General features: G+C 41.4%; 1 protein-coding gene across 1 annotated transcript; it reads right to left on the bottom strand.

Annotated features, from left to right (window-relative positions):
• Positions 1 to 635: 635 nt before the first annotated feature.
• Positions 636 to 22,914, bottom strand: LOC104529244 (protein ITPRID2; the record flags this gene model as incomplete). Its single annotated transcript, XM_010173495.2, is given in 10 exon segments — positions 636 to 667; positions 670 to 1,861; positions 4,942 to 5,033; positions 11,623 to 11,695; positions 15,444 to 16,138; positions 17,094 to 17,302; positions 17,825 to 17,923; positions 19,219 to 19,255; positions 21,965 to 22,021; positions 22,869 to 22,914. Coding segments are annotated over 9 exon segments (2,484 nt in total), but the record flags the coding sequence as incomplete, so codon positions are not given.
• Positions 22,915 to 23,910: the final 996 nt, after the last annotated feature.

Raw genomic sequence — 23,910 nt, forward strand, 5'->3', positions numbered from 1 at the left:
CCTCTAGCCAGGGTCAACCCACCACAAAAATGCACTTCCATTTGAAAGCATTTTTTCTTTAAGTGATGAGATGGACAAAATTTCACACACCGTGACAAAAAAAAAGACAGACGACTTGAGGATCATGTTGACTAGCTCCAGGGCTGAACATGCAAAAGGTTGGCATATAACAGCACAGAAATGTATATGGAACAGACATCATCACTGACATCATTAGTGAAGCCATAGGACTTACAATGAAAAATTTAAATTACTGTCAGTTAGATGGGAAGTATGTCAAAGACAAGAGAGAGGTTAAAGGACTGTCAATATGTATTTTCAAATCTAAAGCTAATGCCTATCACCTTAAAATAATAGCTGATAAGAGTACACTGTTTCTCCCTCCCACCCATGAATATCCATAAAATTAAAAAAAAAAATCTAGGTAAATTGCAACAAGAAAAAAATAAATGCAAAAATAGTGGAGCACTGGAGAGAAGAAGCTCCTAAAACAGTAGCAAATCAAACTTGCACAAAACATCATTTTTTCCTGATCTGCTGTGCTATGCAAAGTAATATTCAGACTAACATTTTTCTTTTGTAAGGATAAAATAAGAAGCCCCTTTGCCCAAGGTAAAAATTTGGCTTTCTTTTACCTGTGAGAGGTTCTGCAGAGAGTTTCTGATAGGACCCTGCGCAGCTGCATCTCCACAGTAGAGGGTGGGTTTATGGCATGAGGTCGATGAGGAAATCCAGCATGCCTTGGAGAGAAGGGACAGCTGAAGGGGGAAAGCAAGGTGCCAAAGGAAGAGCTGGAGATGCTTGGGACACTGTGGGTGCTCAGTGTCCTCACGTGCTCACAGAGCGGTCTGTCCTGCCACTCAGTGGGGAGGGAGTGGAGGGAGCACGTTGACTGGGACATGTGTGCCCGTGTGTGCAGCGGGCAGCTCTGTACCCTGGTGGGACTGGGCTCCTCAGACAGCCTGTTGGGCCCAGTTTGGGGCACTTCTCTTTTGGAGGACAAAGGTGCAATGAACAGCGTAGATTTGCACACTGGCTGGCTGGCAGCTGCCTCACCCTCACTTTTGTCATCTTCAGGCATCGTTTTCTCATCTTCCTCCACACGTGTGTACTTGTAGGTGAAAGAAGGAGGACTGCACAGAGTCTCTTTTCCTGGAGTTAACTGGACATTCACAGAGGACACCACTTTCACTGGATTCAGTAATGCAGCTGGGAGAGACTGAGACCGCCTTAGAGGATAGCCCGATTCAGCAAACCAGAGTCTCTGCTTCCTCAGGAGATCTTTTGACTTAAGCAGAGTACGTCCAGCCCTGGAATCAGAAGATGTGCTGACAATCCTCATCTCAGCTCTTTGCAAGGCAACATGAACCCTGTCCATGGATGATGGGGAGGAGCCTCCACCTTCCAGAGACTCCATCGACTTGAGGATATGGTGCGTGTGGTACTGAGGAAACTCAAACACACTGCTTTCCTCCAGCAGCTCCAATTCTTTTTGCTCACTGGAAATGTCTTCCTCTTTAGAGCTGACTTCTTGGACTGTCTCTGATATATGAGATGACTTGCTTTCTCCTCCTTGATTTTGTTCAGTTTCATAGTCTATAACTTTTCTATCATCAATCCTTCTGTTCTCAGAAGGTGCCCCTACCTTTCGTCTCTCTACTTGAGAGATAATATCCTCTTCATCATCGTCATCATCTTCATCATCATCTTCATCATCATCATCTTCCTCCTCCTCAAACTTATTGAAACAGGACAGTTCTTTGTCTATTGGTGTCTTCTGTTCCTCAGTGTGCGATGTCACGGTTGTCTCGCTGTCACAGCTCTCAGCACTACTTCCCATGCCCTGCAAAGACTCCTGAACCTAGAAAGATTAAGAGCCAGAAAATGGGTGAACATACTGGAGACTCAACTACTGCCTTCTCAGGAGTCAGGCTAAGATTCCAGGTCTATATTTATTGGGCATTGTGGTGGGGAGCAGAAAGAATAATGCAGTTAGAGTGCAAGAAAAACAGTGAAGGAGAACAAAGAAACCATACTATCAGACAGGTTAGAAACATATAGAAGTATGGCAGCAAAAGGAGCTTGGGAAAAAAAAAAGCAGACTGTTTACACATTTCTTTGATTTTACAATAAACTCTTTATTGCCAGAAGAAGTGGCAGCAGAGTAAAAAAAGTAAAAAGAGTAAAATGCTAGTATTTTAGATAGCGATGAAAAAGGCTGAACAGTGTGGAGGTACATGGTATCTCCCGTATGTAAAGGTTCACAGCCAGTGCTGAAACAAAGGGTGGTATTAGGGAATGCATGCAGAGGAGTGAGGAGAACTACAGACCATAGTGAAACTAGTGTCACAGGACAACAATAAGAATGGGAAAACAAGTCTGTCTATACATTCAGCCTGTTTTACATCACAGAACTGTTTGAGACTGAGAATCCCACCTTAGGCTGCTCATCTCTGTTGAAGACTGCATCCAGTACTATTACCCCCATCCTTCCTTCCTTTCTCCTAATACTTCTTCCCCTTTTCATTCTAAATCACAGTTTAAAGCAGAGCTTATAAGGGAGCTTCTAACTTAATAGGCCACAAAAGGCAGGAAAAGTATTTATAATAAAGGAAAAAAAAAAAAAGAGATCTATGGATTGCAAAGCATATTCCTTAGGCTGGCCTGATTGACTGGTAGATTTACAAGTGGACAAGATATTTTCCATAAGATACATGGTATAAAGTACACTCTTGGAAGTTTACCATAGTTGATGCATGAACTAGAAATTTAGAGCAGCTTTCCCCATCTCTAGTTTCTGCAGCTTTCACTGCCGTTAGGATTCTAGCTATTAATTCCTTCAAGACAGATTACTCACGATGTACGTCAGGCAATAAGTCATCTCTGCAAGTACGCACTTAACATTGCACTCACTGGCACAGTCACAAATTAGTACAAAAGATTGTGCAGGTTCAGATACTATTCAAGTCACAGGTACTAAAAGAACAAAAAGCTGTAATGTCTAGGTGAAATGAGGTGTGCTATATGTGCGTGTCTATAATCCTCCATCACATTGTTCACTTACAAGGCAGGCAAGCAAAACTTCAAGAACTTGGATGGAGAATTCTTCTAGCTTCTTTGGTACCATGAAACTCCTCTGCAGAATATCCCATCTCAATACCAAAATCTTAATTAGAAATCTTTATTATGGATGTCAAGGATCAGAGGTAATATGGTTCCAGTTTTAGAGTCTCCTCCCGAGTTTCAGAGGAATGCTATGGTTGCTAGAGTCAATTATTTAACAGTAGATGGCACTAACTTACCATACTTTTAAGAAACAATATTATACCCCTCTGTATCCCCTTCATCTTTTCACAGGTTCTCTTCACTAACTGCCAAGCACTCATTTTCCCTAGTCTCATCATTCACCCGTATTTTCTGAATTCAGGTCAGCACTTGGTCTGAATAAAGCAGTGAAGGTGGCAGAAGATAGCCTAGCAACTCCACGGCACAAACCTCGTGCAGTCTCAATACATCTTTTCAAAACAGCATAAAAGAAAGCAGCAAAATCTCATCCCTTTACAGCCAATACAAATCAACTCCACCAGTCTTCCAGTGAAGGGGCACTTAGTTGCAACATGCTTTTAATAAACTCCTAATCAGGTTGCAATCAATATAAGGATCAGTAGCGAGCAACTCTAATCTGAGTCACCTTCTAACATGCCTGTCCACTTCAGTGCAGTCTCAATTTAGTAGCGAGCAGAACCAGTACCTGAAACTATTATGCTCATTATAGAGACTTAAGCTCATGATTTCCTTTATTCACTCTCTTGCTCTTGGAAAGTGTAAGCTGATGTTTAAGGGAGACACAAAGACTAGCACTGCCTTGGCTTTCATTTTGGTACTCAGCTGAAAAAGTACTAAACTGGAAAGCCCAGAATACCAGTACCAAAATGGAAAAGCAATGTTGATAGATGGGGAGGGTGGGAACCTCTTCCTAGGAAGTACCAAACAGCTTTTAAAATGTTTGGTGTGTCACAAGGAAAAAACATACAGTAGCATAAAAAAAGTTCAGCAGCTGCAAGCCACAGAATTGAAATTACTAGTGATACCCAGAATACCATCTTTGTATTCCTCCCAACTACGGTTTAGGTCCCAGCTAACCAATGGCCTTGAGGCAGGGATCCAACTCAAATAGTTTTCTCTAGCTGACTGACAGGCCAACCAAAGCATGGCTGTTACTGCGTGAATGTTTTAGGAGAGGCAAGAGAACACTACTCCCAAATATCAGGTACAATGCTGAGCAAACGTGTATTGGGCAGTCATCTAAACACCATGCTGGAACAAAAGCCTCCCCTAAGACATACGGTCTCTGGTCAGTATCACAACAAGTTCTGGGACGGTGATCAAAGGAACTGGAACAAGAAAGAGCGTGGGAGTTCAAGATCAACTAAACATTAGTATACCTTCACAGTAAAGTTAGTATGAAACTGTTTTCACTTTCTGTCAGCTGCTAACTGAAAAAAAAATGAATAGAAAAATATGAAAAAAAAAAAAGAGTGCGAAGGAAAAAATTATACAAGACATGAAATGATCAGCAAAAAAGCTATAAACTTTCATAACCTTAATCTCTACCCACTGCAGTCATTGCAGTAATGGACTATGATTCTGAAGCCTCAGTTGGTGAGAAAAGATACACCAGAAACAGCAAACAGGGCATACTGAATTTAGAGCTTATTCCAGGCCCAAGTATACCCCGATTATCCTACCAGAAATGCTTTCAAATTTTAACACAGTTCTGTAAGGGACTCAGCAGGTCAAGTTCTAAAAATTATAAGTTTCATAGGATCTAGACTGATGGTCACGATACCAGTCAAACAATCAACATCCCCCCTGCCCTCTCCAGGTCCCTACCGTCCCACAAGAATTGGGAATATTTCAACCACAGTATGGGAACCTTACCTGAAGCTGATTAAATGGAGAACAATCTGTGGAGGAGTCCTCAGCAAAGCCGCTGCTGTCAGAGTGCTGACTCGCAGTCCGTAACAGCTGATCTGTTAAAAACAAGCAAAACCCAACCGTAATTAATTTACAAATCACAACCCTTCAAGCCCAATCACATCCAATACGCACTTTCCTTTTACATCAAAGTAACATTAAGTGGATAACACAATTCCTTTTCAAGTTCCACTTTGAACAATACAGAGAAACAGCTTGATTGTTTCAAGCAAAACCTCTTCTCATGCAAAGCCCTACTTGGGAAACTCCAAGCACTGGTAGAAGAGGAACCATTTTTTACATTTTTCTTTCCTATACTGTGGAAAAAACCCCACTCTGCAGATGCTGCCACTGCTGGAGTTTTCCTTCCACAAAACTGGATCACTAGTTAATTCACATGCTGGCAGTGGAATGGTTGTTTTGTATTGACACGTACAGATTCGATTTGCCACCCCTCCTGATCACAGAGATAAAGGAGATCACTCGTCTCCTGCCAGCCTACACCACCCATACGCCCAGAGGAACAGCATCACATGAGCAGAGAGGGTGATGCACAGGACTCTAGAGAACTGCTAGAGATAGTCCTCCACTGGTTTGGCAGACAAATACAAAATATCTCTGACACATCAACGGGCAACCTGCCAAAGCACATTCCCTGTACTCATTTTATACAAAAAAGATAAGATCCTCCTGCTTGTTCCTTTCTACTTACATTAGTAAGTGTTAAAATAGCCTAAAGAGACTCTAAAATCCTCAGTGCTCCTCTGCACCAGGAGCACTTTCCTCCGGTGCAGACTCTATAGCCAAAAAGCTGCTTTTCAAGAAGATCTCAGTTGCTCTGCACTACAGTATCGCATGTGTACTGCTCCCTGCTAGACACATGAGGCACACAGCAGGTATGGGGTTTACTTCACAGCACAACAAACATTTTTCTTAGCAAGATGGCAGCCTGGGCAACAACTGTATCTCACCTCTAGTTCACAGCAGAAGTGTAAAAGCCTGAAGATGGGATGAGACTGCAGTAGCCTCTAGCCCCCAGACCCCTGCCACCGCCTCCTCCTCACTCTGGGGTGAGAGCTAACTGCTGTCTTCTCAGAGGCTCAATGCACAATTTTGCCCCACATTCCTTCAACCACTTAACTGTCATCATATAATTAATCCCAGTTCACAGCTCAATGCATTGGAATGCATTATGAAAACTGTTTTGAAACTGTTGGATACTCAGAACTAATTGTTTTTAGTATTAAATTTGATGAACATTTCACTAATGCAGAAATAAAAGCCTGCACAGGCCCAGAAGCTTGTGAACACCAGAAGAGGCAAACTGCCCACTAAACTTCTGTATCAGCAATTTCACACAGCTTTTAGGGAGTGCCTTTCAAATTCTGCTGCTGTTCTGTTATCATGGTAGCCACAATATCCTGCGATGATAAACAAGTTTTCTACCTCAAGACAGACATCTCCACCCAGCTCCCAGTAAAGACAATGGAAATTACTTCCCTGAGAACTGCACTAGCTCTTATTAACTGCCTGATACAACTAAAACAGCTGAAAGAGCATGCCGTGAACAGGTTGCCACTACAGCTGAGGCTAGTGGGAAGCTGCCATCTCCTCCGAGGTGAACAGTCACCTACTTTGGCCTCCTGTCTGCCTCTTTTAATATTTGGTGAATTTTAATTTAAAAAGAAAAAGTAAACCTAGTGAAAGCCTTAGCCATAGGGGAGAGATTCCAACTAGTTCAGATAAAGCAATTCGCCAGTGCATGTGCTAGCACCTGGTTTCACATGCATGAAATGTATTATTGCTCAAAAAATACTGATCTGCCCTTCTGTTTCCTCCTCAGTCAGTATTTCCTTTTCAGCTATTAAAAAAAAAAAAATCTCCTCAAATCAATTCTTAGTCTCCTCAGAGACACAGTACTAAAGTAAAAATCAGTGTTTCAGATAATTTTCTATAGCATTTGTTATTTATGCACATGCTTTGACAGCCTTACATGACAGATACTGCCAGTCAAGTGGTCAGTCTCGAGCAGAGGCACTCATACGTGTCTCACCATCTTTATCTATGGCAAGAGACTAGCACAGCATGAACAGATTCAAACTGCCTTGGTTCCACCTAAGGAGACATCCTCTTAATACAGTCATCCCTTGCTTTCTGTATTGCAGAGCTGCTAGGATTCTTTTTGAACATTTTAAAGCAAATCAGAGAAGACAGTTTTTCTAATTATAAGTAGTCTTCTACTACCATAATCTACCCTTGTCTCTTGCAAGTTCTCAGAGTTCTCCACTATACCACTATTAAGTAAGTTCAGTAAAAACTTTTAAAGAACAGGAATCTCTACTACTTCAGTAGTGAAATCACAAGGTTTGCCTCTGTAAAGACTGGAAATACCAACTAGAACATTTGGATACACTGATAATGGTAACCACCCTCCTTGTCAACTACTGATCCCGATGTACAACCTGCTCTATGGTATGTCCCTCAGATTCAAGCAGACAAGGGGACAACAAGAAAATATTTTTTTTAAAGCTAAAGAGTTACATTCAGATCTTGATTAAAATGCCTCCTAGCAACAGAGACTCTTAAGAGAAGGAGGTTTGTGATGAGATATTACTCTCCTCTCTTCACCCTGAATGCAGAAAACTCAGCAGCAAAGGCTGGGTTGTAGGTCCTAACCTGGGATCATCCCTTGTCCTGCATACCCCCACTAAGGCAACTCTACCTTCCACAAAAAGGTCACCACATGATGCTGGCCCTGCAACCCAAAGCTATTATCAACACTAAGTGGGGGAAATCTACTGAACTACTGGGAAAAGGACAGATGCAGCATAATAACGAAAGTGTGGGAAAAGGAACCAGCCAAGGTGAACAAATCCAGAAGAAACAATCAAACTCACATCCCAGTTAAACAGAGCACAAATGAAAATGCTCCTTGGATTATTGTTTTAAGCTGTATATAAATATATATATATATGTTTAGGCATTGAATACATGCCAGAGAAATGTGGGTGTTCAGAAACATATCAAATAAGCTGACAAAGTTCTAAACAAGAACAGATGATGAAGAAAGAAGTCTGCAGTTTACAAAATATGAGAGCACAGATTTATCAGAGAATCACTATCAAATAATGGAACAATTCATCTATTGTAAAATAATATTCAGCTACCAATGGACTGTCAGTCTCACCAATCCAAACAGTCCCAGCAGGTAGTTGTCTTACACTTTCTGCATCACTCGACTGCTCACACAAAAGGAGGAGAAATATGTAGAAACTGCTTGTGAAGCTTTAGTAACATCTATGTTTCTTCTACCTGAAGTATTGGCAAAGCTCTAATGCACTTTGTATTTCACAAGATTATGAATAAATTAACATTCCCAATTTAGCTATGAAGTATTCCATTATGGGATTAAATATCTGCTGCCCCTTTCTCCTATACTGATCGCACTCTGCACCCCAGCACTGCCAAAACCAGCCCAGCAGGAGCTGCAGAAACGCTTTCAAGCCCCTGAGGAGCTCCTAGCTTCTGGACAGATAGGCACAGACTCCCACGAATGCAAAATCTGTTCCATATGTTTTCTTCCCAATCCTCCATCTGCAATCTCCTGTAGAGCTGCATCCACAGAGAACTATAAATACAATAATATATTAAGGACAGGAAGTGCTGATGATGTGCTTTCTTCACTTTTAGGAACTAAATTTTCAAAATTAATCACTGCTTTTGACTATTAATGTCAGATGCTTTAAAAGAAACAGGTTTGTGGCTATTGAAAATTTCACAGAGCCACTGGTGTCAGCAACCACTCACAGTGCCTCTAGAATACTTTGTTCTCTACATGTTGCACCTATATTTGTCCTGCTTGTTGGTCATTTTTGGAATGGAAGGTGCTGCTGTATAAATATGACAGGAAGAATTTTGTTTCCCAACACACAAACCTTCCTTCCAAATAACTTGACAATAAGTTTTTTTTATAGTGGACATTTAGCAGCACTGTGTGTTTACAGTGCGAAGCAACTGAAGCTTTTCGTTCTTCTCTACTGCGTTCCTAAAAAAAAAAACCCAGGCACAAAAAGACATCTACATTTGAGGTTTGCAACAACGAAGAACAGAATGCCAGTTTTGGGCATAATGGATAAACTAGTTCAGTTCAGTACCATTTGGAAGACATAACATAAAAAGTACATCCAGCTAGTCAGTACAATACAGAATTCTTTGTATCCCCTATAAAGTGTTTAACAAAGACAGTACCATAGCAAAACAATAATTTGCAAGCCATTTTGAACATCTAAGCTTACCACTTACAAACAAAGCTAATCTGAAAGGAGAAACATGCTGTAATGGGGAGTCTAAGCAGCAGTAGACTCAGTGTAGTTCAAGTGTATCTTCAGAGTCTCTAGATTATTTCAGTAGAGAAGAGAATCTATTTTTTTAATTCAAATGCTTCTCATCTTATTATAAACCCTCTTCAAATGCCTTCCAAATTGTAAATGTCAGAGAAAGCATCCACAGTCCTCCGTGAGAAGTAAAATGACATTGCAAGGTTTGTAACATTCTGTACTGAACAGCACTACCCCTGCTATTGACACAGAAGCACCCATACAGGAAAAAAAAAAAGGCACAAATTTATTCCTTCAAGGGAAGCATTCATTTGGAACAAATTTTTGTTATTGGAATTTTATGTATGGTAGAGCCAACATGAAGGAAAGAGGTGGGTCGGTATGAGGATCATCAACTGAAATCACATTGCAACAGAAGACTGGTGCTTGAATTTCATAATCTAACCTCAGGAGATTGCTAGTGAGAGTGGTATTTTACATTCAGACACAATGGCCACCATTTTCAGTAAGTGGCAATTAACTTTGGATGCCTTCAAACTTGGTGAGCACCTGCTCTCTAAGAAAAGAGGCCTTTACATTGTCTCATGTTGGAAAACCTGCAAATAAAAATTGACTACTGTTTTTTGATGTTTTGGATAAGTTCTCCACCAAATTCTTTCTCTCTTGGCAATTTTACTGAAACCTGTACAGAACAAAATCCTAAGCTTTCCACTTCTCCACTAGGTGAAATAAAATGTTGCGCTTTCTCTCTTGGCAATTTTACTGAAACCCGTACAGAACAAAATCCACTTCTCCACTAGGTGAAATAAAATGTTGGTCCCATACTAATTTTTCGCAAACTTGCAGGCTTACCATCTACATTGACATCCTCATTATATAAGTCATAGAAAGCTACAGGCAATACTTATATGATAAAAAAAATGTCATTACTAATCTATGCCAAGTGCATTCATGAGCAAGTGGGATATACTAGCTGGGAAACATGACCCAGCATGCCCTGCTTCCACCATACTGAAGACCCATTGCTAGAACTGCTGGTACCTTTCAGGAGGTACACATAGGACCAATTGACTTTTTTTTTTTTTTCCCCCTTGCATGGAGGAAGAAGAGAGTAAGATAGCTACTGGGAACAGAAAAAAAAAATTAGCATTTCAGAAGATGCAAAAATATATATTTCTTCTCCTTGACTGCAGCACCTGGTTCCTTAAGTCACCTTTCTCTGAAAAGCTCTTTCTGAAACTGCTGAGGTTGGGCAAACAAGAGATCTGACCTATAAAGACTGCATCTCTTTATATGTAATCCTGTAAAGCATGTAATCATCAGCTGTAAAATACAGCCAAAGGAGAAATGTTGGGAACAGTTACAGAGGCAGTTTCTGGCAGTCCTTCTTGGTGGCCTCTGTTTGTAAGAGAGGAAGAATAGTGAGTGCAATACTGTGTTGTGCAAAACACTGCTGAACTAATAGCACAAGCTATCCCTAATAACCAGGCATTAACCTTCAGCACATAGTCCAGAGCATTCTCAACCATGTTAATGCAATTCAGCTGACGGTTCACAAGACTGTCAGTTCATTTGTGAAAAGGCAAATACAATGACCTCTGTTTCTTAAGACAGGTTTTTCTGCTTCTCTTTAGCATCTAGAGATACTAGTCATGTATCACCAAGGAGCTGCATTGCAGCTAAGCATCTCACAAAATGCAACAATTTTACTTGCCAACGTTGAGTAAAGTAACAATCACAACATGAACTAAAAGATCAACCTTGTCCCTCTCCCAAGCCGTAAAGTATATAAATAAAAATCTGAGATGAAAGCACAAAGTGAGTCACAAGAGCCAGTGCGCAGTTTGCCATGTGAAGGACTACAATTTCTATGTGGGTGCAGACACTCTAATCTTCTGTGCAGCCAGCTTGCAGAGCAGTAGCGCATAGGAAAAAGCTGGATGTATCATGCAATTTAGGTTTAAAACAATATCATTTCAGTTTAAATGGGTATCTTAAATTACAGGGTCTGCCAGGGGGAAAAAAAAAAAAATCCCATACAATCTGAATTAACATTTCAGTTCCTCTGAGCTATCATCAATGGTACAAAAGTGAAAACAGTCAGTGAGGTTATAGGGCTGTTGTCTTGCCTGTAATTTGGTTGTCACTTTGCAGTAATGTTCTGTGATTTAGCTGAAAATGAAACCCAGATCTTTTTTATTTCAAAAGAGAAAAGAAACTTAAGAAGTTTTAAATATCTGAATCAGCATTTCAGAGAGGGAACGACATTCAGCAGACTGCTGTATCCTGGGAGTAGAAGTCTACTCACCTTTCCTTGACTTGGTCACTGCCAGCTGGTGAGAAGCTTGAACGTGCGGTAGATCCCCCTCAGTACTCTGGATCTATCAGGAAGAGGAGATGAATATTTTGTCAGGCCAACTGGAATATTGTGCTTAAGAATGCCCAAGCTATATACACTGCACATGCAGGGGTTTTATGGGGTTCAGTTTGTTGGTTTGTTTGTTTTTTTAATTTTCCTCCAGTTCAATAGTCTATAATGACTGACGGTTCCTGAACCAAAATTTTCTTTCATCAGCAATGCCCCTGTAGGACAACAATGATCCTTAGGATAGCACCTCTTCCTCACACTACAGGGCTCCCCTCCAGTTACATTCATCGCACAAAAAGACCAGGAAATCACACTCTGTGACACTACTGAGAGTTCTCAGCTCCTCTTTGAAGAAAGACTGAAATAGTTGTGTGAAAACACCTTTGACCACCTTTACACTGCTGTCTTTTCTGTTCAGCACTCTCAGCCCCTCATTTGTATATAAAGAACAAGCAAAACATATTTAGAAAAACATATCAAGAGCTCAGCACATAAGGATTATCGTCTACTGCCCTAACAACTATTTCCCATAAGCCACCAGTCTGCCAAAACAACTCTGACTTTGCCAGAACCTACTCCAGACTGCACCATGCCACTACTCGTGGAAATACTTCTTGAGTCTTCCAGCACAAAAAAAGGAAGATAATGTACTCAGAGCAACACAAATTTCAACTGGGAAACTTAAAACTACATGAAAATTAATCCTATTACTTAATCACTACATGAAACACAGCCTTATTAAGAAAGCAGTTCTCAGACAGCCATTCAAACAATGCAAAGAGTATGCCGAAAATCTCAACAGGGAGGCCTTTGTTTTGTTTAAAAGATAGAATATGTTTTCTGTTTCATGTGTTACGGAAAAAATTCTACTAGTTCACATGCAAGTCTATACACACAAAACCCCCAATCCAACTAGCCCCCAATCCTTCCCTCTAATGGGCTGCCCGCCTAGTTTCAAAATTACAAAACAATGAAATTTTCATCTCCATTTTTGATCAACTGAAAAATGTAAAACCATAATACTAGCAGTTTTAAGCCCAAATTAGCATTTGGCTAAAGAAGAAGCTATACTTGCATTGATATCATGTGTATAGCAGCCACAAGCGTACATTTTCTTAATTACAAGGGTTTTGAGAAGTACTTGGTCTGAACTTTTCACCATTTATAAGTGAACAGCATCAGTCTTGCACAATAAATCAAAAGGCCTCTGTTTATTTAGGAGATGAATGCTGTACCAAAGGGCTAAATGCTTATGTTCTCCAAATGCTGGGAAGCATAGAAGAGGATCATCTTTTAAGTTTAAGAAAAGTATATTTTTAAAAAATAAAAAAATAACTGGGGGGGAAAAAAAAAAAAAAAAAAAAGAACAGCAAGTAATCTTACAGGCCCTTTGATCAGACTGGCCTTCCAGGAAAGGTGTCTTGATTGTGTTAAACCTCCCAGTTTCCGATGGTTAAATTTGCAGCCTCCCAACAGCCAAGCCTCTTCTCCTCTAAATACCCTCCACCTCCCGTCCTTGGCTGGGAGACAGCATCCTGGCTGCGGCTGCAGCACGATGCAGCTCAACCAGCACATAGAAGCACTCCCCTCTCCCTGCCGTCCCTTCAGCCAATATTGATGCTGGTAAACGACCTTCAGGACTGTAACTGGCCACCTCAGGAGCGGGTGTTTGGGGGAAATCCTGCCCTGACTCACTCTCACACTAGCTATCTTCACAGCCACAGACTTCCGAAGGGCGCTCAAATCTCCAAGGCATTCATAAGCATGGAAAGAGCTTCCTTGATATATCTGTCATCTTACGCGTATGAATGCACTCCAAGCCAAGCTGGGAAAACAGAGGGAGGAGTTATTTTCACTGTTTCTAATACAGTTTATTGTTCATTATACCCTGCTTAGAGACGCACAAAAATAAAATCACACTGCCAGGTATTGTTCTAAAGTTTCTTCAACAAAACCCAATCCCTCCCTCTCATGGATCTGAAGGCAGTTGGTACATACATGTTATATTGCGTGAACAAAAATTCACCACAATCTTATCCTACAGCGCACATCTCATGTCGTCTTGCCAAAACAGCTGTGTTTATGCACTGGCATCACTGCAAAGTGTGTCAACCAAAACTTCACAAATACATCGCATTTGGCTCCTGCAGAATTCGACAAGGCTTCTTCATATCATAACCCTTTACAATCCAACTTATTCTGAAGGAAAATTCCATTCCTTGGTTTTTTTCTGTTCTTGGGTTTGGTTTTTTTTCTGTTCTTTTTGGTTTTGGTTTTGTTTTTAATGAGTTGTTTCAAATTTGCCCAAGAGCACCAAAAAACCTGATTTCTTCTCTGGGATATGTGAAAGTAGTCCAGCTATCAAGAATGTCGCAAAATGCACTGCCGTTCAGACCCTTCCCATTGGGCCATCGTAAACATCTGTGCAGCTACACAACAAACTGGATCAAGAAATTTACCCAGCTGAAAACTAAGCCAGGAAAAATTAAAAAATCAAAATACACTGGGTTTCTTCCCCTGCCCTCCCCCACTGGATCAGTCCCTTGTTCTTGTTCAGTAGACAGCCACACAAAATGTAGGCAATGACACAGGCACAAACAAGTGGCAGGAACTACAAGAGGCTGGATTACCTTTTTCTACTTAATGTGTGCCTTCAAGCTACAACATTAGTTGATCTAGAAGAGCCTGTAATGACAATATGACACTAGACATAGTATCTACTAAATCACCACTTCAACATTCGCTGTAAAACTCTGAGGGTTTTCTATTCACTTGCTTTCTTCACTCATTTCACCAATGAAATCACAATCCTTCATTTTAAATGTTTATTTCACATAGACAAAAAAGTTAACTGCTGAACTGTTAACAAGAGCCACTTCAAAATGTGTCCACAAAATAATCTCCTAATTTAAGTCAGATCTTACAATTCAAGGTGTGCATCTCCGCAAAAAAAACTGCATACTTGAATTTGTAGGCTGCTCATTTAGGAGCCTAATAAACAAGGCACCTGCAGGAACCTGGCAATTAAAATCCTTTTGGGGCAATTAAAACCCTTTTGGGACATTTATCAATCAAAAAAATGGATATATGCATTTATGAAGATATTAAAAGACAGCTAGCACAGAATTTGTAACTAAGCCATCAGCAAAGGCACATCAAACAGCGACCTTCAGTGTGCTAATTTCCAGAGAACAAACAAATCAGCATACAGTAGATTAGATTGTCATCAAAACCAAAAGTTGCACAAAATGAGCACCTCACCCTACATGATAGTCCCTTTCCCTTTCATGCAACAACACTCTTGCTCCATCCACAAATTTATCCTTAACTAATATCAATTGATAAACTGAATTTACTTTTAGGCAACAAAAATAATGACTTCCAGTTAGCAATTTAAGCAAAGTAAAAATTTAAAACCAAAGGCTTTTATATATACAAAGTCTAACCTAGACCTATTTCCACAGGAAAAGTTCCTAGCAGTTTTGCCGGTGACTGCAATTACCTGAGCTCAATGAAAAAAAGAATGAGGACTTTCCTGCAGACTCTCAGGAACAACAGCAGCAGCAGCACCAAGTTATTTCATTAAAAGGATCAATAAGAGCAGCCTCCCAAGAAAGAGCAACAACTGTCCTATCACTCAGAGAATTTAAAGTATTCCTGGAGAAAACACTGACAACTACACAGGAGGGAACATTCCTCTGCTGGCAGCCCACAAGTTATGTAAACTGTATGCAAAAACAAAGTCATCTATCTCCACCTACCTCTTCCATCTCAAAGGAGTCCTTCTGCTGCAGCATTAGATTCATTATGGACGGGTTTGCAAGGGGAGCACAGGGCTCTCTACCTGGTGATGCTGCAGGCAGCCTTTGCGTTGAGGTGCTGCTGTTGGATGTACTGGAACTGCTGCTGAGGCTTGGTGAGTCCAAAAGACCAGATTCTTCACAGGGTCTATCCTGAGTGCTTGCCAACCTGCTGTTTTGCACATCTGCTGGAGGCACAGTGCCCTCTTGCTTATCTTCAGTCCCAGCAGGAAGGTTTGCAGGCTTACACACGTCCACAGCATTTGTCTGACTACTGGCTATCTCCTCTTTTACAGTAGCCAAAAAAGAGGGAGAGTCTTTCTTTTTAGAGTATTTTGGTAATTTAGATTCATTTTTAACATCACTTTCCTCACTCCCTGGTTCAGCTGGACTTTTCCCTTTTTCAACAGGTGAAGGAGTTGAGCAGCCAATACCATCAGCTTGCTGCGTGCCACAAAGGTTGAGCTTAGACAAGGTCTTCATTAACCGGCTGGCTGTATTGCTGCGATTTAAAGGGGGAGGGCTGGATGCCTCTTTGCTGGAAGACACTGAATTCATACTACCAATTTTCTGCAAAGGAGTCCCAGAGACTTGAGAATACAAAGAAGAAAAAGCATTGGCCACAGTAGTAAGCACTTCAATCTGACGAAAACGACCTGCACAAGAACAAAACATAAGGCAGAGTTTATGAGGACATTTGCTGTCATCACATCCCAGACCTGTTGATCCATCTCTACACCATGGTTTGAATTCCCAGAGACAGCTTTCTTCATATCTGAAGAGAGAATTTTCATCATAACCTCTGCCCACCCCCAACCCCAAATCTCCTCCTACTTATATCAAGGGTCCAAAAGGTTGACTGAACACTGCTTAGTCCTGTAATGAGTGATACCACACAGTATGAAAAAATGGAAAAAAACTTTTGCAAGACTGTTTGGTAAACGTATGAGAACAGCAAGGAAAGCTTTCACAAAGTGAAAAAGGGACACGGGCACATGAGTGCAAGTTAATTTACAAAGTGCTAGGAAGAAAAGGGTTACTCACATTGCTCTCTCCATCTACAGCTACAAGAGGACATTTCAGCTATGTTCTCATTTCAGGAATACAAGAGGACATTTCAGCTATGTCCTCATTTCAGCAATACTCATTACTGACCTAACAAAGCTCTTGTCCAAGACAATAGAAATACTGTCCCAGATTTCAACATGTACAGAAGTAGGTCGCTGCTGACAGATTTCAAAAATCCCACCCAGATACTGAAGAACACAAGAAAAAGATGGCTATTGCTTTTTGTTCCAGTGCTCTAAAGCTATAACAAAAGACAAGCTTAGGAGCGAGAAGCAAGAATGATACAAACCAGAAGGCAATATATCTTACAGGATGCTTTTCATTTCCCTCCCCCACTATTATATCCTTTCCCCTCACCCCAACACTGATGGTCACCTCTTGCACATTTAAGACCAAGCAAGAGTTTTATTATGCCTTCTGGATGGAATTTGGCCTTTAGACTGTAAAGGGGTTTTGCCAGAACACTAGATATACACCTTCTTCTGAGGTTGTTTACATAGTTCAAAAACTTAAAAATAAACATTGCTTCATAAACATACTTACTTGTTAAAGCAAAATTTGGATTTTCCACTTCCATGCGCTGTATTTGGGCATTCAAAAACACTTTGATATCTATCCCTCTGGCAAATGATGATGAATTAAAAAATCTTGCTGGAATTTTTGAAGCAATATCTGGTTCATCTCTTCCAAATCCGAGGTTATAGAGCACTTCTTCAGGATCTTCCTCATAAAGCTCCAGTAATTCAGAAACACTAGACAAATTAAAAGATGTTTACTATCTACTTGTCTCTTTTTAAGACCCAGTCCCTTCTGTCCAACTGCTAATACAGCCCAGGAGCCAGCTTGGTCTATTGAACTTTTGACTCCTGCAGTTCAGTCTACTGTAGTAAATAATTGTGGAGATCTCTGCATCTGAAGTTTTGGTTCACATCAGCACAGACATCAGCCCAGGTATATACCAGATCAAATCCTATAATTTATAAAGTCAGCCTTTATTCTGCAGAGCTCTGATTGTAAAATGTCATTAAAATTTCAGACGTTTCTAACATTTGGGCCCATTTGTTAGTATTTACTGTAAACCACAACTAAAAACAAATAACGGTTTTTCAAGCAACCAAATGAAAATTCCCTTCTCGGCTACTAAATGCAATAATGCACATAAAATCCAGCCAAGTCCATTTAACTGAGGATCAGAAGTAGTAAGTTTTGCCAGCAAAACACAGCCAAATTCCACTGAACTGTGCCATGACCTTCAAAGCATAGTATTCTTTTACCTTGAAACAGTCGCACTGCTTTTTCCAGACCCGGTGGAGTTCATACTTCTCCCTTTCTGGTGGAACTGCAGCCTCCTCTCCTTTGCCAGAACACCATTGCTGTCAACACAAATGGAGAAGACCCCTTCGATAAACCCCTTTCATTCGGGAACTCGATTCTCCATCTCAGAGGAGAGCTAAGCCTCCAGCGCTGCTGAATTTCTCTTTTCCCCTTCAGTGTTATCTGGTTTATATTAGCCATGTCATTTATTGAAACACAATAACAAGAGTGAACCCTGGGACGCCTCAGTAAAAATGTACGTAGACAGTAAGAATTTGAAGGCAAATGCAAGCTGAATAAACAAATCCCTGTTCTCCCACTGCTGCCCCACCCTCCCCAATCCCACCCTCTTCCAGTTAGGAAGCCTGGCCTCGGGTGAGCTGCCCTGTCTTGCCTTTCCTTGCCCTTCCCCACAACACTGCCTCCTCCAGCAGGACCACCTCTCCATAGCAGGACCACCTCTCCATAGCAGGACCACCGCTCCATGCCTCGGGTACCCAACTTGCCCTCACCCTTGGCTGCCACTCATGCAAGGCTGTGAGCCTCCTTGGCAGCAGCCAGGCATGCTGAAGAGGCTCCAGGCTGGAGGAAATGGAGCAAGACGAGCTCCAACCAAGACTGCCAGCCAGTTTTTTCCCAATCCCAAACTATTTCCTCCCTGCATCTGGAGAAGCCGCCTCAAACGTATTGTTACTGACTATCTCTCTGGGGGACAAACCTTCCCAGGGTGAATTCTACTGTGCAAATCTTTTTACTGTACAAATCCTAACACACACACACAACAGAACAATCACTCAGAAACCAAAGACAGAGGATTCACCCAAAAGTGCATTTACAGGGCCCGGCTCAGGAGGAGTCGCAAGGATGCTGCCCACGTGGGCTGTGCTGGCACTTGCTGAAGGCTCAACAGGGGTTTTAGTCACAGCACATTTTATTTAGAAGCTCTCTCTATAAAGCAGGCTCTCTCAAAGTCTTTTCCCCCCCCAAAGGATATCTGCTCTGAAAGGTAAAACTAATTTTCCCTTGTAATTTGTGAAATGGCAAGGGATCAGTGAGGCAAAGAAGGCAAATCATACCAGGTTACTTAGAAGATTGGGCATTTCTCTGTTTTCTTCCTGCTACCCCAAAATCTACATCAGGTCTGCTGAAAGAATAAAAATCTGCTTTTTTTCCTGCATTTCATAATGACAGTTTCTATGCTATCTGGATTTTCTAAAAAAAAGTAAACTGGTGTGACCAGAAGAGTTTTAGCTGTGAGGTAGCCTCCACAACTTCTACCGCCCCCTCTCCCTCCTGCCCTCCAGTATAAATAGTTCTCTGAAGTAAACAACAACAACAAAAAAAGGATGTTTACCATGTTTCCATTTGGGTATCACTCCGCAGATGATTAGCTGTAGAGAAACAAGAAGTTATACACACATCTCTTCAGACTTACACTTCCTGCAACTGGTATGTAGAAGCAGGCAGCAAGCATGTCTACCAATACTCCCACATAAGTCAAGTTTTTCTCTTCCCATATAAATCTGATTGGCAATTGTTTCTAGCATGCGGCTGATATAAAGACAATCTGGTTTATTCAGGCTCTATTTAAACTAAAATCTCACATGGACACACATTTACATAGTCATTAATCATATTAACTTGAAATTTTACATGTGGTAAACTAGTAATTGTTACATAAACCATTTATTGCTTTGCAACTGAAGAGGTGATTACCAGCTGCAGGGCTGTTCCCGGGCAGGAAGGGGAGGAGGAGAAGACGGCAGGCAAGGATTGCCCCAGTAGAGAAAGTAAAGAACACAACAAAGTAAAGAACACGGCCAGGTACTGAGATTATATTCTTTAGTCATGACAGCAACAGCAGCACAGTCTGCTCTCGAAGTGGGGCAGGGCCCTGGCTGCCCGAGCTGTGGACAACAGCTCAGTGAAGCGTGCAGCACTGATGGCACCAGTGGCTGCACTTGGAGTTGAGAGGGCTCTGGAGGGAGGCTGACCATGGGGTACCAAGCACCTGGTCAGCAGCCTCCAACAGGCAAGTCAGCACTTTCTGCAGCCAGATCAGCCCAGCTCCTCACAGGAACATCCCAGGCAGCATTATTCTTTCAGAAAATCAACACCCTGTCAAGCCAGAGAGTTGAACGCCAGCCTTAAATTATGGGTTCTCCAAAGAGGTGACTCAACATTAACAAACTTGCCCCAGGAGACAGACAAGGAGCATGCATATGCTACAGCAGCCCTTGGAATCAGCTATGAAAAGAGCAAAGTGATGTCAAGCACACTGTGAGGAAAACCCTGCATCTCGACTCGCTGTGCCAGAGGGATACAGTCAGCAGCACAGAGTAAACATGGAAACCTCACAATCTCTCTCTTCTTTTCAGAAGCATCATGAAGAAACACAAATGTATACAAAACAGAGACACCACATCTTTTTTTTTTAATATTCTTGCCTATAACATGAAGGTAAGCTTTTCTATATGGACTAGCTGGTGACTAGTGGGAACAGCTAAACCATGGGTTTTAACAGGTCAGGAGGCAGCTGGGGTTACAGGACCCTGCCCGATGCCCTCCATACCATTCACACAGGGTTCTGGCTTGTATCTGGATTCAGGCAGCCACGGATGCGCAAGGGCAGGCCATTCATACCAGCCTCAAAGGGGCTGTCTGTCTGGCAGGACACGCAGTCCAAGCAGCTCTGTTGTCCCCTTGTTCTTGGACGGGAAACGGAGCCCTGCAGAAACACCCACGTCCTTACCCAGGAAAATCAACCAGCAATTCTAATATTGGGACTTTTGTCATGTGAAAAGGAGGGAAACATCCTTCTGCCTAAATAATGCTAAAGGCTCATAAAAAACATAAATCATTGTGAATTATAAGGAAAAAGGAGGAAAAAAATTGAAAAGAAAGTGACACCATGTTTTAAAATGTACTGACTCTTGTATTATTGGCTAAATGCTCAGAGCTTGGATTATCGTTACAAAGAAACTTTTCCTGTGAAATCTTTGCACTGCAAGCAATCTAGCAAGTGGAAAAGACTGTAAAAAAGAAAATGTAACCCTCATTTACTGCTTCACCATCATTAACAGATCAACTGTTTTCCCTAGAAGTCTTGAATCTAAAAATCCTTCCTCCAGGCCCTGTCCCACTAATTTGACACCACTGGCAAGACTGCTATGAAAAAAAGGGCTTTCTACTACACAAATTCTGACACTTTGCAAAAGCTATAGCTGAAAAAACCCCCAAAACATTAAAAGCTAAAGGGGGAGAGTGGTTTTCCCTTTTTTTTTTCTTTTCTTTTTTTCCACCAAAACCCAATATTGTCTTATATCCTCTATCCTGCAGATAATCCCAGAATCTTATTTGTAAGACTGGTTTTCACTATTTTATTTCAGGATGCTGCTGTAGGAACAGGATCCACAGTTGTTTTGTTTGTTTGCTTATTTATGGACAACTCTAACCCATGATCAACAGAGAGGCTAAAAGTCTTTTTCTAACAAAGAAGTCCACCATAAACAGCCACATCTCCTTCCCCTTAAAAAAGGGAAGAGAAAAAAAAAGGCAAGCAGCTAGCATATATTGTGGCTGATCCAAAAGACTTACTCAGCTTTGGTGCTTTTCATTTTTAAAAGCACTGAGCCCTTACCTTACTGGGTTTGCCTCTTGGCTGACAAAATTTCACTCCTCCTTTCAAGCCTGCACATGCCACTCCCAAGGGATTCAGTGGAAGTGCAGCATGCATGGCTGCCAAGAGTAACCCATGGACAAGAAAAGCAAGTAGGAGAAATCACTTTCTCACAGCCCCAGTGAGTGCTCCAGGCTGTGCTGCCACTGTGGGCATGAAAATGAGAAGGCAGAAGCAAATTCAGGGCTGTCTCTGACCTTCGGGTTAGACCAAAATATTTAACATCAGTGATCGCTTAATAAACTCAAAAAGCAAATATTCCTGCACTTTCCTAAGTGCATCATGCTGGTTTTCTAGTCAGATTTATCAACTGCCTTTGACCAGAAGGGAAATGCCGTCTTTAAAAATAAAAATCAGATGACTGAACTTTTTTTTTTTTTTTTTTTTCTAGAAAAGAGAGTCATAATCCTGACACACCCACCTTCAGCTCCCAGGGATAAGTCATCTTCAAAACTTCCTCCATTTCTCACCAGCATGCCTGAAAAAGTACAGTTAGCAGTTCAACTACTAGAGTGCTGGAGTGTTTTCTTTCCAACAGCTTAACTAAAGATATTAGCAAGACACTTCAGTTGATACAACAGGATATAACCAGACTATATTTACAATCCCTACATTACTCACATTAGAAACACACTAAATGAGAAGTTACATTTCATTACACAGAAAAATAATTTTGAAAGAGAATGACGACAACGCTGCTTTAGTTTTGTTACTCAGAAACATCCCCAAGTCAACATGCAAGCAAATTAATTTCAAGTGGGAACCTGGAGGTACCACCCAAGACATTTGTGCCTTCTGCTGCTACATTATCTATCCTCCAGACGTCTTACCAGGGGGATTCAGAGTCTGAGTCCAGCTTAGGCATTCCCCGCTCTCTCCCTGTACCAGATTAAGAGTTGAAGAGAAGACTCCAGGCACAGCAAGTAATTCCTCTGCACCCTGTCACTACCTGCACATTCTCGCTGTACTTTGAACTTTAATATTCAGACGTGCTCAGATAGTAAAATTTTCAGGTGTGGCAACCAGAGTTATTACAGGCAGGGATTACCTAATGCCCGCCAGCTCAGAGAGGAAATTACAACCTCCCCATTTTGTGCATTTTGGGGGTTTTTTTAGGGCTTACTAAACTTTCCAGAAAGACTTATTCAGGATCTTTTCCCCCTTCTCCATTTTCTTGGGCCCAACTCCTTCACAGTGAGAATAACTCAGCAACGCCAACTAGGCTGCAGTTTGTGCCACTGCTAAAGAGCCAAGGTCTCAGGTGAATGTCCACAACAGCACAGTTCCCAGCAGAATCGATTTCAGTAGGTAAAGCCTTTCCTTACCCTTCAACAGAGGATTGCTTTGCTCATCCAGGGAGGCTCCCAGAGGCGTTCTGAAACCACAAAGAGATTAATACTACTTTAAAAACTTGCTGCTTCATGTCCTTCCTTACAGTGTGTAACAAACTTGTGATAGCAGCAGTTGTCCCTCCCTCCGCCCCCAGAAAGCACAAACATCTGAGGACTGGCAATAACTTCCTAAACAATCCCCAGCCCTCTGAACAAATATGCCTTGTAGGGAAAAATAACAAAACAGGTTAATTATAACTGCAATGCTCAGACACCAGTCAGTGGCAAAGCTTCGGGGTCAGCAGCCCTCTCTTGAGGAAAACCATAGGCTTCTCAACCAAACACTCAGAAAAAATGATCATGGATTTTTGAATGGACTAATTCAATCTCATTTATGTGACAAAAACTGTTGCCATTTTTCTACACATTTAAAACTTCTTGGAGAGAGGCTTGAAAAGCTGTATTTAGGGATCAGGAACAAGGTAAAAATCTTGACAGCTATGTTAGCTGTCACTTGCCAATTGTAATACTTCACAGACTCTTCATGTTGGCTCTTATTTGGATGATCCCTCCTGTTCCTTCTGTCTGAAGGGCAGGGGATTTGCTGAACCTCACAGTGCCCAAAAGGAGCAGTAGCAACCACACAAATGACAGGTCCAGTCCCTCTCTGGGTTCACGCAACAGTCGTTGACATAAGCTGGATGTTTCCACATCTTGTCTCTGAGACATGTTTAAACCAAAGGCTTGTCGCTGTTAAGTAGTGTAGCATTAACTCTCAAAGCTCAAAACAAATTCAGAAATATAATACTCATAAAGAAGGAGAAAGCAGATGATTTATGTGTCTATATTATGTATGTTTCATTTGGGTTTTTAATTAGACAAACACATAACCTGCCCAAAGACCTGAAAGCAAACAGTGCTCTGATACATTTTTGTTTTGGTGCCATGGCCAAATTATGCAAGGGAAGTTTGCATCTGCTTTCTAACAGGCTTTAAACTTCACAACCTTATTTTCTTCCCCCCCCTCTGAAAAGAG

The sequence above is a fragment of the Antrostomus carolinensis genome, unplaced genomic scaffold (genome assembly GCF_000700745.2).
Source record: "Antrostomus carolinensis isolate BGI_N321 unplaced genomic scaffold, ASM70074v2 scaffold13948, whole genome shotgun sequence".
Taxonomy (NCBI): Eukaryota; Metazoa; Chordata; class Aves; order Caprimulgiformes; family Caprimulgidae; genus Antrostomus; species Antrostomus carolinensis.